Raw genomic sequence first — 14,887 nt, forward strand, 5'->3', positions numbered from 1 at the left:
ATCTTTTGGAGTGCAGGGGGAACTCCTGAAGACCTTTTTAGACTCTCCGGTGCTGTCGGCCATCTTCTATGTTGTTGTTTGTTGGAACAGCAGCTTATCTACAGCTGAGAGGAAGCGGGTGGATAAGCTCTGCCCCAGGATGTTCCTCGACCCAGTTCAGGTAGTAGGAGACAGAAGAACTCTTAGACAATGTCTCCCTCTCCATGCACGAAGCAGATTAACTGAAAAGCCTTCAGTTAATCCAAAATGCTGTATTTCTCCTGTATCGGCTTCCCTTCATTGACTTCCTGTTAAATCCAGAATTGAATGTAAAATCCTGCTCCTCACATACAAGGTCTTAAATAATCAGGCCCCATCTTATCTTAATGACCTTGTAGTACCATATCACCCTATTAGAGCACTTCGCTCTCGCTCTGCAGGCCTACTTGTTGTTCCTGGAGTGTTTGGTCCCAACTATATGCTTTAGCAAAAAGGAAAGTTTGAAGCCTAATCTTAAATCTTTCCATACAAATATATTCCTGCTGTGTTCCTGCTGCACCCTGTTTTACATGTTGTTTATTCACATCCTGGTTTTTTCTTTTTCTCATACTTTTTCCATTCCAAACATCCAACATCCTGCACGTGAGAAGGAGGATACTCTGCTTTTCCATTGGCTGTGCTTTGCATGTACATCACAGGTGTTACTGAAACAGAGTGAATCCAGCAGCTCTGTGTTTGATCCTCCATCAGCTCAGCTCTTCACTGTAATCCAGATCTCCTAACATGATGCTCTGCTCCGGACTCAGCAGCACACTGTGTGAGTACAACACACTGATAATCCTTTATTTATACATGAAATCAGCTGCACATGTTCAGTCTAATCCTTTTCTAGCTTTCCACTGTGCTGTACTGTGACATGCTTTTCTTTCTGCTTTATTGGATCAGTTCATCTAACATCCTAAATACATGTTTGCATCACCTCAGCAGGACAGTTAGGCTTCACAGAGTCCTGAGAGCAATTCATGGCTGATCATTTACTTTGAAGAGTTGAAGTCAAACTGAACACAAATAAGTTTATTGACAAAAGTTGGAAAGATGAAGAGAATAAATGTGTCATTGAAATCTGCTGTTTAGAAAGAGTTTTCAAAGAATCCAGGTGTGAATGAAAGCAGCAGCTTTCTTCTGTTTGGTTTTCATTTCTGTTTCATGTTTTGAGGTGAATTCAACTTGATATCAAACACACAGTCTGACACTGAGCTTTCTTTCTGTCTCTTTCAGTGCTGGCAGCAACCTGTTCACTCATCACTTCAGGTAAATGCTGTTTTACTGCTTCTTATATTTTGGTCACAAAGAGCCTTTCTGTGAACTTTCTCATTATTAGAGCTCACCTCTTCTTCTTCTGTCTGTAACTACTAAATATTGTATTTGTGTGATCTAAAATCTAAACTCTATCCTTCACACACACCTTTTTAAAATCTTATTTCTGTTCCCAGTGAAAATGAAATGAAAGCTGTCTGGTGGCTGCTGGGCGGGTGGGGGTGGGGGTGGGGGGTTCTGGATGTTGTGGGGCTCCTTGTTGACATGTGAGGAAATCAGGGATAGAGGCTTTGGATTGCAACCTGGTGGGGGGGGGGGGGGCTCCACTTCTTTAAGGAGCAGGTCTGGAGGGGGGGTTCCAACCTCAGAAGGAAACGCACCCCTCGTCCTCGTCCACACCCAGAAATACTTTGCAGTGTCAAATACTATGAATCTGCAGAAATACAACGATTTAGCAGAAACACTGTGACTTGGTAGAGATACTATGATTTACATGAAATACTTTGACTTAGCAGAAATACTATAATCTAGCAAAAATAGTCAAACGTAGCAGAAATTCTATCATTGAGCAGAATTACTATGATTTAGCAGAAATGTGTGAATGCCTGTGAGCGTTCTCACAAATATGAAATAAACACATGTAAGCTGAGACTCTCTAAAGAAACAGCATTGTTGTTGTTCGGCTTTTCATTTCGCCATTTGTTGATTCACTTGAAGAACAAGTAACGTAATATAGTACAGTTTTCTTTATATAGCACATTTAAAAACCAAAGCAAAGTGCTTCACAGTAATATGGAGAGTCAGCATAAGTCAGTAACAGGGTACAAATCAGGCACTAACAGACCAGAAGAGCTAGATAAATACAAAATCCACTAAGAAGACAAAAACAGCAGGAACATTAATAATAAAAGCATAAATTTAATAAAATTCAATAAAAAATTTAAAAGTTAAAAATTTAAAAGATTTAAAAGGGTATTAACTGGTCAGGAAAGCCAAATCAAATAGATATGCTTTCAGTCTGGATTTAAAGGATTGGATAGAGTCAAAATGGGTCAAGTGATCAGTTTGATATCAATCTTTTGTGATACACCGTCATATTTACATTATTTGTACAGTGCCAATGATTTGCTTTGGTAGCTGCTCAAATTTCACTGCTTATATGTTTAAACTTAATTGATTAAAGTGGTTGTTTTCTTTTGGATCTTTTATTAGAATAGGCGCTTATAATGATTTTCTTGTGAAAGGTGACTTTAGATCAGAGTGGAGGAACTTGCAGCAGCGACAGTTTTGTGTACAGGATGTTGATGATCAGATAAGACGACAGGAAATGTATGCAGGGACGTGAAAGCAGCGCTTTAAGAGTTTTAAAATGATGAGTAACGTTGAAGAATTTATATAAATACAAGTCAATGAGTCAAGGACATAATTAGGATCATGTTTTTGATTAAAGAGTCCCAAACATGATAAGTTAGGGAGGTGCAGGAAAAGGTGTTTTGTTTCCTTTGCAGAAGATCTCGGCGACCACAGGGGGGTGAGGATGATGGAGGCCTGATGGACCACAAGAGAGGGACCGAGAAAATCTAATCTTACGCATGGAGTGTTCTCGAGTGGGAGCTGGCATTTTATTATTGGACCACTTAGATGACATGAGGTTGTTGTCTGATTTGCTGAGCCAGAGGATGGGTGTCAAAGAAATGGAACAAGTAAAGTGTAGTGACCCTCTTTTTAGCAAAAGAGGGTCAAAAGGGGAAGTGTGGAGATCAGGGAAATTATTTTACTGCTATTGTTAATAATCATCATCAATACCATTGCACTAATAATATAATCTACAGTATTGATATTGCATTCAGAGGTTTAAACAGTATGTGTCTTTCAGAAAGACTAAGTGGCAGGCTGACAGGAAGTTGCAGGTTTGCAGAGTGTGCCTTTTGCAGAACTGAAACCGAAAGCAGAGTCTAAGTGCAGGTTGACAGGAAACAGCTGCCATGAAGATAGAGACAATGTTCCTTTTTAAACTGTGTTAAAAGTCATTGTGGTTTTGAATTGACGTATGCATATATTGTATCTGATGACGCATGAGATACAAGCCCTGATGGTATAAAATATCTGTTTATGCTTTGATTAAGTCGGAGATCAGCACTGTCTGCGAACGGAGCTGGTCTTCCCACGCGTGTATTTCATTAAAATCAATTGTCTGACCAAGCTCTTGTTGGACCATGGTTGTTTGTACTCTCCTTCCTCAATATTTGAACCTTAACAAGGGCAACCTGCACGTGGCGAATAAAGCCTTGCTTGCTTGCTTGATTGATTGATTGATTGATTGATTGATTGATTGATTGATACCAAAATTAGGGGGAATTTACGACTGTGCGCTTTGTGCTTCGAATATTGTGTGTAGTTTTTTTTTTATACAGCTGTCAGTCAGGCCTCTAACTATGAAACAAATTACACTCCAAAAGACCCCGGGCTTCTGAAAAGATGACCTGGGCTTAAACCTAGCATTTATTTTACATTATACATTTACATTATTACATTATTATACATTTATTTTTTATTTCAGGCTTTGTCAGAGCTTCCGTTCCTCCTCCTGTGACCCCCATATCCACAGGGAGAGTGGTCACCTCTAACGGCCTCAGTGTTCATCGCCTGAGCTGTGGTAAGATGGAAAATAGAGTCCAAGAATTCACTGCAGATCAAATTCAGACTCTCAGGCTAAATTCAACAAACTTAACAAGTATTGGATGAACTGTTTATAGTTTACAGCCTTTTTATGCACAGTTGCTTATTTTCAGTTTAAATTGTATTTTCCTGATCAACAAACCAACAGTGCATTTATTCTTTCAAAAAAGCTCTGAGGATGTTGGACTGTGTATAAAAGTTCAGAAACATTTGATGTAGATTAGAAACAAAAACACTGACTTAAAGTTTCCTCCTTAATCAGAGTTAATGTAATATCCACTGTGGTGGTGTACAGAGGTACAATCCTCATTATTTATGGGTCTGCAGCATCTGAGTCTGAAACTGAAGCCTGAAACCTGGATTATTGCATGTTGTGTTGAGTTGTTCCTTTTCTCTCATACTGTGTCTGTATAACAGTGGGTGGAATGATCATTGTGAGGTCAGCTGTGTACAGATGTGGAGGTGAAGTAATCTGCTCTCACGGTGACACTGTGAACAACGTGAGGAACAGGTGAGCACTGTGGGATGGTAGAAGTCAGCCTTTGATTCAAAAGAAGAAACAAACTAAAACCTGTTGAACAGCTTTACTCAAACTAACAGGAAGTAAATGATTACCTGAAAGTAACTTGTTTCATATCTTTGAGCTGAAAACCAGCTGTTTCTGTCTCCCTGCAGCTGTGATGGAAAAAACCGAGTGTGACATACAGTCAAACATTACTTATGATCCTGGAGTCTGCAAATACCTGGAGACCACCTACGACTGCTTCACACGTAACGACTCTGTTAAACCTGTGATTAGAAATGACTGATGAACCCAATCTGTACATGAATGATTACAGTTTCTATGGGATCTGTGTCTGTTTCAGGCCACAGTGTAACATGTCAACAATCTCAGTCAAACCTTCAGTGTGGTGAGAACACAGCTTCTATGTCTTTCTACATTTAATGCAGTTAAAAATATCACCATGGTTACAGTTTGACTCTATGAACTCTTCCTCAGATGAAGGACAGGTTATAGTCGTCTCCTGGGCTTATTATGGTCGCCGTGACAAAACCACGTGCTCTCATGGACGTCCTGACTCTCAGCTCCAAAATGTTAAATGCTTCTGGTCAGAAAGCATGAACTATGTAACTACCAGGTACAGATGCTGACTCTGATTCTTCAGCTCTCCATCTTCTCTCAGATGACGCAGTGAATTTTGGTGATTCACCTTTGACCTGCGTTCACAGGTGCAATGGGAAAAACAGCTGTACTGTTGAAGAACCAAGGCCAGACGACCCGTGTGGTGGCATTTTTAAGTACCTGGAGGTGTTTTACACTTGTCAGGGTAAGTAACTCAAATAATAAACTTCTAAAGAAAACCTTTTAGGGTCGGTACATTCAGACTTGTTTTTGAAGTGAATGAAAATGAAAATTCTTCATCATTTTTAAAAGATGAACCTTTCTGTGCTGAAAAGAATCATCAGAAAATCATCAGTCATGAAGATTTCGTCAGTTTGTTTTAGATCCTGAGTGAACACCTCGTGATTTAATCATCAAATAAATACAAATATTATAAAATAATGATAAAATAAAAATAAAACCAATCAAAGTGACATTTAAAATGAAAATCAGCTGACATTTAAAAACAGAATTCAAAAAGTGTTTACAAAGTCATTTGAACGAACAAAAGGTACTTTTGCATAAGTCGAACAGAAAATCAAGCAGGACAGAAAACATTATAATGTGGAGACAGAAAGAAAAAGATTAGATGAAAAACAGAAAATGACAATAACAAAGACGAAGAAAAGATCAAAAAGTTGATTCTGTTCATCTGGACGAGCTTGTACTCGCCACAATATTACTCATCGAGTGAATAACTCAATTATAAAAAAGTCCTGACACGTTTTGTGCCTCATTGCTTCGTTTAACGCTCAGCTCTGTCATCACGATAGAAATGCAACTGTTTCTCCCAGATTTGCCACTAAAAACAGGCCCGCAGCAGAAACCTCACTGGGAGCAGCGTTTGAATAAAACGTATGACGACATTATGTCAGGGCTCTGTGTGCGGGCAGGCGGAGAGGAGGATCCAAGCGCAGGACTCGAACACAGAATTGTGAATCAGAACCTCAGCTTTATTGCTGACATGAAAACCAAACGTGAAGTGACTACTGAAACTGGAGACCAGGAACACACAGGCATAACCTGAGGGTACGACACGACACCGAGCATGGGAAAACACAGGGCTTAAATACACAGGGTAGTAATGAGGGAATGGGCCACAGAAGGGGGACACAGCTGGGAGAGATCAGGGCTAACGAGACGGGGGAAACAAAGCTGCACACACTAACATAAGACAGACTTTCACAATAAAACAGGAAACATGAATCACAACTCAGAGTCACGGACTCAACACAGAGAGACAGAAAATGACACATGGAACTGAACTATACATGAAACCACAATTCCTAAAAAATGGATAACAGAAACATGAAACTCTAATAATAATCATCACAACCACAACAAGAGAACAAGAAAACAATCCATGATGCAAAATTACACCAAAACATAACAAACTCAAAATACTGGGTCTAACGGACCCAGAACCGTGACAGTACCCCCCCCTCCAAGGGCTGGCTCCCGACAGCCCAAACAAAAAAAGCACAAAGCACCAGGCCAGGATGGGCGGAGGGGGTCCAGGATGGAGGGACAGAAACCAAACAAAAAACAAGGAGCACCAGAGTCCAAAAACACAGGAAAGCACATCAAAAACAAAAACCAGAGCTCAACAAGAGTCCACAAAAAGTTCAGGGGGCCGACCGTGCACACGGCAACGGCGGCGACGGGCAAACAGTTCTAGAGGCCGACCGTGCACACGGCAACGGTGGCGACGGGCAAACAGTTCTAGAGGCCGACCGTGCACACGGCAACGGCGGCGACGGGCAAACAGTTCTAGAGGCCGACCGTGCACACGGCAACGGCGGCGACGGGCAAACAGTTCGGGAGGCCGACCGTGCACATGGCAACGGAGGCAAAACCAATCAGGAGGCTGACCACTTTGAAGGTAGTGGCGGCCACTGAGCAGGTCCGGAGGTCGGCCGCGATGCCAGCGGCAGCGACGAACGCTTTCCGGAGGCCGTCCCCGAAGGCCATGATGCCAACTTAGAGGCCCGGAAAACGGCCGGCAGAGGCGAGGCGGAACAGGTCGAGCTGGCTCTGACGGCGGTGTGGTAACCGCAGGACCAGACGAGGCCGGACCAGGCGAGGCCGGACCAGGCGTGGATGAAGACACGGAGGCCGGACCTGACGGCAGCGGGACGGCTGCAGGCAGTGATGCGAATGGTGATGATGTAGAAGTCGCGGGGGATGACTCAGCAGACGACGGCTGAACAGACTTCCCTGGACCATCAGCAGATGTGAGGATGTGCTGGCTGGGTCCTCCAGGACCCTCAGTTAACGAGGCGTGGTGCTGGATGGGCTCCTCGGACCCATGACCAGCAGCTTTACAGCTGTGGCTCCAGCAAACATCAGCTGATACTAGAAATTAATATTAAATAAATTCTAACAACAGCTGATCAAACGTGCTGCTGTTGTTTAGCGCGACATCCGCTGGTTTCCTCTTTCTGGCGCAAAGTGGACGATAAACAAACAAGAGAGAAAAGCTGATCAGCTGATCATTGATCAGTTTCATGACTGAAGTAGCAACAGGAGAGGCAGGGAGAATGAGAGGAGAAGCTGTGCAGCGTAACAGAATAACTCCAGCTTTGTGTCTTTTTCCATTCGAGCTGAAGTCCGGGACAAACTGTTCCTTTTCACCTCAATACGAAACGTGTAATATTTCCTCTGAATGCGAGACGATTGACAACTCTACTAACTAACCTTATGAACAAAATAAAGTTCACTATCAGTAACATCATAGCACCCACCCAGCTGTGTAGAAACCCCGTCATGCTAGCTAGCACGCAGTACGAGTTATTGTAACTGACGGTAAAAAGTCAGCACAGCTAAAATAAACTCCACCTAAACTTGGTTTATATCTGACCCAGATAGACTGCAGCTCATAACTTCTTACCTGAAGTTCAGTTCACCTGACACTCGGACCGGCGGCCTCCTCGGGTCTCTCCTCCTGCCTCCCCTTTCCCTCATCCACCTGGTGGAAGCTCTGCCACAGCCACCACCAAACAACTGAGTTATTTTTACAAATCTGCCAATCCACCAGCTTTCATTGTTTATACTGTTACAACAAAAAAACAAACAAACAAAAAACCCCATCGGCCCATAAAAACGAAAAATCACCATCGGGCATACCGGATGGCCAGTCCAGCTCTGATTGTAGGGTAGCAAACATCGTCGGAAAACACGTTTTCAACACTGCAGGTTACCTGGTGTAATGCTTTACAGAAACATGGTCTGACTCCTATCTAACTACATAAAGAGTAACTGAAGGTTAAGCCAGGCGCTCACACCTCCGCTCTGCTGCGTCTCAGCCACCATCTCTCTGGCAGAAAGGGCGCTAGAGCAGAGCAGGGGAGAGGCGAGCTGGAACAAACCATTTTTTTTGGGGGGGATCTATACGTTTGTCTTTAGAATATTACGTCTCAACCAAGTACTGTATGGTTTTTCTATTTTTAGTAGTGTCACACAAACAGCAAATATTGTCAAAAAAAGTAAGACATCTTTGGGGTGCTTTGATTCCTTTGGGCTATATATGAGCTAAAAACGCCCGTGTTTAAAACTAAATATGTTCCCTAAAACGGTGACAGAGCTACAGACCCATGACAGCCTTACCCAGTCAGCCAGCAGCTATGACCAGCACTACTTGTGCAGTTAATAAGAGGACAGGTAATGTTTGTCGCATTGTTACACACAGCACGCTCATTTGTTTCAATTCGTCAGTTGCCACAAGACAACTGACCAACGTGTACATAATAAGCTAATACTCCTGGGTGCTATAGAGTACAGTGTACGCTGTTCACCATACTTCATGGTTTTGCTGCATCAGTCTGCCTCTCTGAGTTAATTTGTGTTTCTCCTACAGCTCTGGACCGCCCAGGTCTGATGCAAGCCAGATCCTTTTATTTAGTAAAAATGGGATTAATAGTTAAACATTATTGTTGAGGGGCACAGACAGGACTCCGCACGCACACAAACATTACAAACAAAAGGGCACTTTGGGCACCCATCAGGAAAGGGGGGGTGCTTAAGCCCCTCCCGCCCCCCCTCTGCACGTGCCTGGTGAAAGGGGACAATCTGGGGATCCGTGGGTCCAAGGGGAAACTCACACGTCCATATAGTGGGGAAGTCACACAACTGTCACACAGGAGAGTTTAATTACTCACAGTCTGAAAAACAAGCACAAATTCACGGAGCTGAGAGAATCACTAACGTGTCTCGCACAATCATCCAGCTTAATTGCGAACAGGTGTGTGGGCCAAGGGTGGGAGCCCACAGTGAGCTCCGCCCAGGCAGAGCGGTGAGGAGAGAGTGAGAGAGAAACAATACACATGTAGCCTTGCGGGGCCGGCTGGGTAGACACGGGGACGTGACGTGTTCACTCCGTCAGCTGTTGAACACCTGCTGCTGATTTAAGAAACACGCCCATGTTAACTGGTGACAGTCACAGTTTAACGGTTTCAGCTGTGTGCGCCCTGTAAAGTAACACCATCAGGATGTTCTACATTTAATGAGGCACATCGATGGATTGGTGCAGGCGTATCTCAATAAGTTCTGCTCAGATAACTGGATTATGGACTCCTCATAACCAGGTGTGTTATGAGGAATGTTGTCACAGTTTATTTATAATGTGTTGTTATAAGCTACAGTATATACTATAGTTATATATATAACTATATATATATAGTTATATATATATACTATATATAGTTGTATATATAGTTATACAACTATATAGTCATATAGTTGTATAACTATATAGTTATATAGTTATACAACTATATAACTATATAGTTATACAACTATATAGTTATATAGTTGTATAACTATATAGTTATATAGTTATACAACTATATAACTATATAGTTATATAGTTATACAACTATATAGTTATATAGTTATATATACTATAGTTATAGAGCTGTGATGTTCTTTCACCCACGGCTTGTTATCCGAATAACAATGTATAGTCCGAGTGTTCTATAATTACTTCCTCCAAACCATCAACGTGTCTTTTAGACCCCATTCCTACAAAACTACTCAAAGAAGTCCTGCCATTAATTAATGCTTCGATCTTAAATATGATCAACCTATCTCTAATAATCAGCTATGTACCACAGGCCTTCAAGCTGGCTGTAGTTAAACCTTTACTCAAAAAGCATCTCTAGACCCAGCAGTCTTAGCTAATTATAGGCCAATCTCCAACCTTCCTTTCATATCAAACATCCTTGAAAGAGTAGTTGTCAAACAGCTAACAGATCATCTGCAGAGGAATGGTTTATTTGAAGAGTTTCAGTCAGGTTTCAGAGCTCATCACAGCACAGAAACAGCTTTAGTGAAGGTTACAAATGATCTTCTTATGGCCTCTGACAGTGGACTCATCTCTGTGCTTGTCCTGCTAGACCTCAGTGCAGCGTTCGATACTGTCGACCATAATATCCTATTAGAGCGATTAGAGCATGCTGTAGGTATTACAGGTGCTGCGCTGCAGTGGTTTGTATCATATCTATCTAATAGACTCCAGTTTGTGCATGTAAATGGAGAGTCCTCTTCACACACTGAGGTTAATTATGGAGTTCCACAGGGTTCAGTGCTAGGACCAATTCTGTTTACATTATACATGCTTCCCTTAGGCAGCATCATTAGAAGACATAGCATACATTTACACTGCTATGCAGATGACACCCAGCTCTATCTGTCCATGAAGCCAGATAACACACACCAATGAGTTAAACTGCAGGAATGTCTTAAAGACATAAAGACCTGGATGGCCGCTAACTTTCTGCTTCTTAATTCAGATAAAACTGAGGTTATTGTACTCGGCCCTGAAAAGCCTAGAAATATGGTATCTAAGCAGATTCTTACTCTGGATGGCATTACCTTGGCCTCCAGTAACACTGTGAGGAACCTTGGAGTCATTTTTGACCAGGACATGTCCTTCAACGCACATATTAAACAAATATGTAAGACTGCTTTCTTCCATTTGTGCAACATCTCTAAAGTTAGAAATATCCTGTCTCAGAGTGACGCTGAAAAACTAGTTCATGAATTTATTACTTCCAGGCTGGACGACTGTAATTCATTATTATCAGGAAGTCCTAAAAACTCCCTGAAAAGCCTTCAGCTGATCCAAAATGCTGCAGCAAGAGTCCTGACAGGGACTAGAAAGAGAGAGCAGATTTCTCCTGTTTTGGCTTCCTGTTAAATCCAGAATTGAATTCAAAATCCTGCTCCTCACATACAAGGTCTTAAATAATCAGGCCCCATCTTATCTTAATGACCTCGTAGTACCATATCACCCTATTAGAGCACTTCGCTCTCGCTCTGCAGGCCTACTTGTTGTTCATAGAGTATTTAAAAGTAGAATGGGAGGCAGAGCCTTCAGTTTTCAGGCCCCTCTTCTGTGGAACCAGCTTCCAGTTTGGATTCAGGAGACAGACACTATCGCTACTTTCAAGATTAGGCTTCAAACTTTCCTTTTTGCTAAAGCATATAGTTAGGGCTGGACCAGGTGACCCTGAATCCTCCCTTAGTTATGCTGCAATAGACGCTAGGCTGCCGGGGATTCCCATGATGCACTGAGTTTTTCCTTTCCAGTCACCTTTCTCACTCACTATGTGTTAACAGACCTCTCTGCATTGAATCATATCTGTTATTAACCTCTGTCTCTCTTCCACAGCATGTCTTTATCCTGTCTTCCTTCTCTCACCCCAACCGGTCGCAGCAGATGGCCCCGCCCCTCCCTGAGCCTGGTTCTGCTGGAGGTTTCTTCCTGTTAAAAGGGAGTTTTTCCTTCCCACTGTCGCCAAAGTGCTGCTCATAGGGGGTCATATGATTGTTGGGTTTTTCTCTGTATCTATGAAGCGCCTTGAAGCGACTTTTGTTGTGATTTGGCGCTATATAAATAAAATTGAATTGAATTGAATTGAATTGAAGAGCATAGAGGACAGGACTGGCCACAACAGACTGATAGAAAATCCTGAGCATTGTCCAAAACACGCTAAAAGACGCAGAAAATACAGATATCTCTGGCCTTACTGTAGAGTACCCAGTCTAGTTTATTTAATGTGTACTCTGAGGTATTTATAGTCCTTCACCGTGTCCACGTTGACCCCCTGGTTTGAAACACAGGTCGCAGCTTTCCTGGTCCTCCTAAAGTCCACAATCAGGGTTTTAGTCACACTGAGCTGCAGATGATTCTGCTCGCACCATGTGACAGAGGAGTCGACCACAGCCTGGTACTCCATCTCATCACTCTCACTGACAAGTTCTCTCTCAGCTGGTAAAACAGACGACATACTGTGTGAAAGTTGGAAGTATAGCATTCAAAGTGATGTAGTGGAAGTCATCCAAGGTAGCTATGAAGGCATAGAGTGCTGAGTCTGTAACCAGGTATCGCAGAAGGAATAATGTCAAATGAACCTCATCAGCTTAAATTCAAATAGACTCAGTAGTGGAACACGGCTGGGTATTTTCTTTGTCTTTTGAGGAATTATTAATCTGACTATCGACCTTCTACCTTTACAATTATTTTGCAGCTCCTTCCTGCCCTGCTGGTTGGACTAGGTTTGGAGGTCGCTGTTTCATCTTTGATAGCAGTCAGAAGAACTGGACTGATGCTGAGGTACATCAGAAATAACAGCAGCTGTATATGTACATGTTATATGTGGGACATATAAAAAGCTTCCTGCTGTGAGAATCATTCAGGGAAAGAAGACTTGCTTTATATTCATATTCACACACAGTTTGAAGTGCATGAGTAAATACACAGGACTTCTGTTCTTAGCTGATTATTGCTGCGTCACAGCCCTGCACTAACAGCTTCATGCTGATACATGCAGTGCAGTAATGTTCATGCAGTGATGTTCAGAATTCAGAGCAAACATTCCCTCCTCGTGTCTCTTCTATTCATCAGCTCTCTCTTTGCTGCCTTCATCAAACTCACTTTATCTTTGATTTTAAATGCATTCTCACACTTTTCATCTTCTGTGCACCTCATCTTCCTCCTCAGAGTTCCTGTCAGACACTCGGTGGAAATCTGGCCTCATTCCACAGCACAGATGAGTACACCTTCATCAGAGAGCTCACTCGCACAGCAGCAGGGTCGTATGAAACAGCTTGGGTTGGAGGCAACGACAGAGAGACTGTAAGTGCTTCATAGATAAAGAGGATGAGCTGCAGCTGTTTCTGATATTTCATATGTTTCTCTTCATGTTCATCAGTTTGATTCAAAGGTCAACATGTGACAGACTGATTAATCAGGACTTTGTTCCTGGAGACAGATGTTGCTGTTGACTTGACTTTTCTTTTCATTTTTTACCTGCACAAACAAAATGAACCTTCATTGTGTTCGAGTGGTGTAAGAGGTCTCATGTCTGCACTCTCAGCATAGATGCATCAAAGTACATCAGAACAAACTGAACTTTATTCTTCCAGGAAACTGTGTGGAAGTGGAGTGATGGTTCCCAGTTTGACTTCACAAACTGGGGCAGTGGACAACCAAACAACTATCGAGGAGATCAAGATTGTATGGAGATAAACTATGAAGGTACAAACTGAAAGTGGGCCTGTTGATGAAATGTGTTTGGTTTTTATATTGATTGAAGTCATGTGATCTTAGGTCTTTATAAGAACTGTGTTTGTTCTTTTTACATTAGAGAAGAAGAAAACATTTACTGCACAGACCTCTGATTTTATTTCTTCATTTTGATTCTTTACAGGAGGAGATTTTGTCAACGACTTAGGGTGTGACTCACGGAGATGGTTTGTTTGTGTCAGAGGTCCATAACTGCTCCTTCGTGTCCTGACACGTCTGACATGATGATGTCACAGCCTCACTGCTGATGTCACTTCCAGCAGGATGTCAAGCCTCGATGACATCACTGCTGGATTCTGTTGATAAATATGATTTCATATCACAATAAACAGGAAAATAAATTCAATAAAATTTAAAGGAACTGAAATGTTGACCTGAAAGTGAGTCATTCATGCTTCAAATCATCATCTGATCATTTTAATAAACCTCAAAATGCTTTCTGTCTCCCTGCAGCTCTGATGGAAAAATATGTGTGACATAAATACACCATCAGTGTCATGTTTCGGCTGTGTACAGGCAGGAGAAAGACCCAAACGCAAAACTCACGACAACGAAATGAAACTCAAAAAGCTGCTTTATTGCAGAATGGCATGGAAAACTAACCTGGGACATGGGTAAACTGAAACGCAAGGAAACACAGCCATGAGGGAGACTACAACACTGACAAAGAGAAACACAGGGCTCAAATACACAGGGGGATAACGAGGGAACGAGACACAGAAGGAGAGCACAGCTGGGAGTAATCAGGCTGGACGAGACAAGGGAAGCAAAACTAGAAACACTGACATGAGACACGGACCTTCAAAGTAAAACAGGAAACACACTGACTGAACTCTAGACATGTAAACTTAACAGCAACTGGGGAGACAGAACATAGGAACCTGAAACATGGTACAAAAATGTCACAGTAGACATAACATGGAACACAGGGAAGCCATATGACAAAGCCAAAGAACTAAACCTATGATAACCATAACTGAGACCTAGAGAAACAAGAAACAGTACAACAAAGGACTCAAAACATAAACCATAATATAAAAACACGAGATCTCTTCAAAATAAAATAGGAAACATAATGAGACGCAGACATGAAACACATGAAGAGCAGGGGAGACTTAACATGGGTTGGAAACACAAGGGGGAACTAATAAGCAAATGAACAT

At 42.2% G+C, this 14,887-nt stretch overlaps 1 protein-coding gene across 1 annotated transcript in view; it reads left to right on the top strand.

Moving 5' to 3' along the window:
• Positions 1-14,095, top strand: part of LOC120727958 (rhamnose-binding lectin-like) — a 28,828-nt gene extending 14,733 nt beyond the window's left edge. Inside the window, exons 2-9 of the mRNA XM_040022574.1 lie at positions 4,651-4,746; positions 4,842-4,886; positions 4,976-5,114; positions 5,206-5,303; positions 12,667-12,752; positions 13,140-13,274; positions 13,565-13,676; positions 13,849-14,095. Of these exons, the coding sequence (XP_039878508.1) occupies positions 4,651-4,746; positions 4,842-4,886; positions 4,976-5,114; positions 5,206-5,303; positions 12,667-12,752; positions 13,140-13,274; positions 13,565-13,676; positions 13,849-13,916 (779 nt within the window). The 3' untranslated portion in view covers positions 13,917-14,095. The remainder of the gene's footprint in view (positions 1-4,650; positions 4,747-4,841; positions 4,887-4,975; positions 5,115-5,205; positions 5,304-12,666; positions 12,753-13,139; positions 13,275-13,564; positions 13,677-13,848) is intronic.
• Positions 14,096-14,887: the final 792 nt, after the last annotated feature.

This window comes from Simochromis diagramma, unplaced genomic scaffold, assembly GCF_900408965.1.
Source record: "Simochromis diagramma unplaced genomic scaffold, fSimDia1.1 OVJJ01000308.1, whole genome shotgun sequence".
In the NCBI taxonomy this organism is placed as follows: domain Eukaryota; kingdom Metazoa; phylum Chordata; class Actinopteri; order Cichliformes; family Cichlidae; genus Simochromis; species Simochromis diagramma.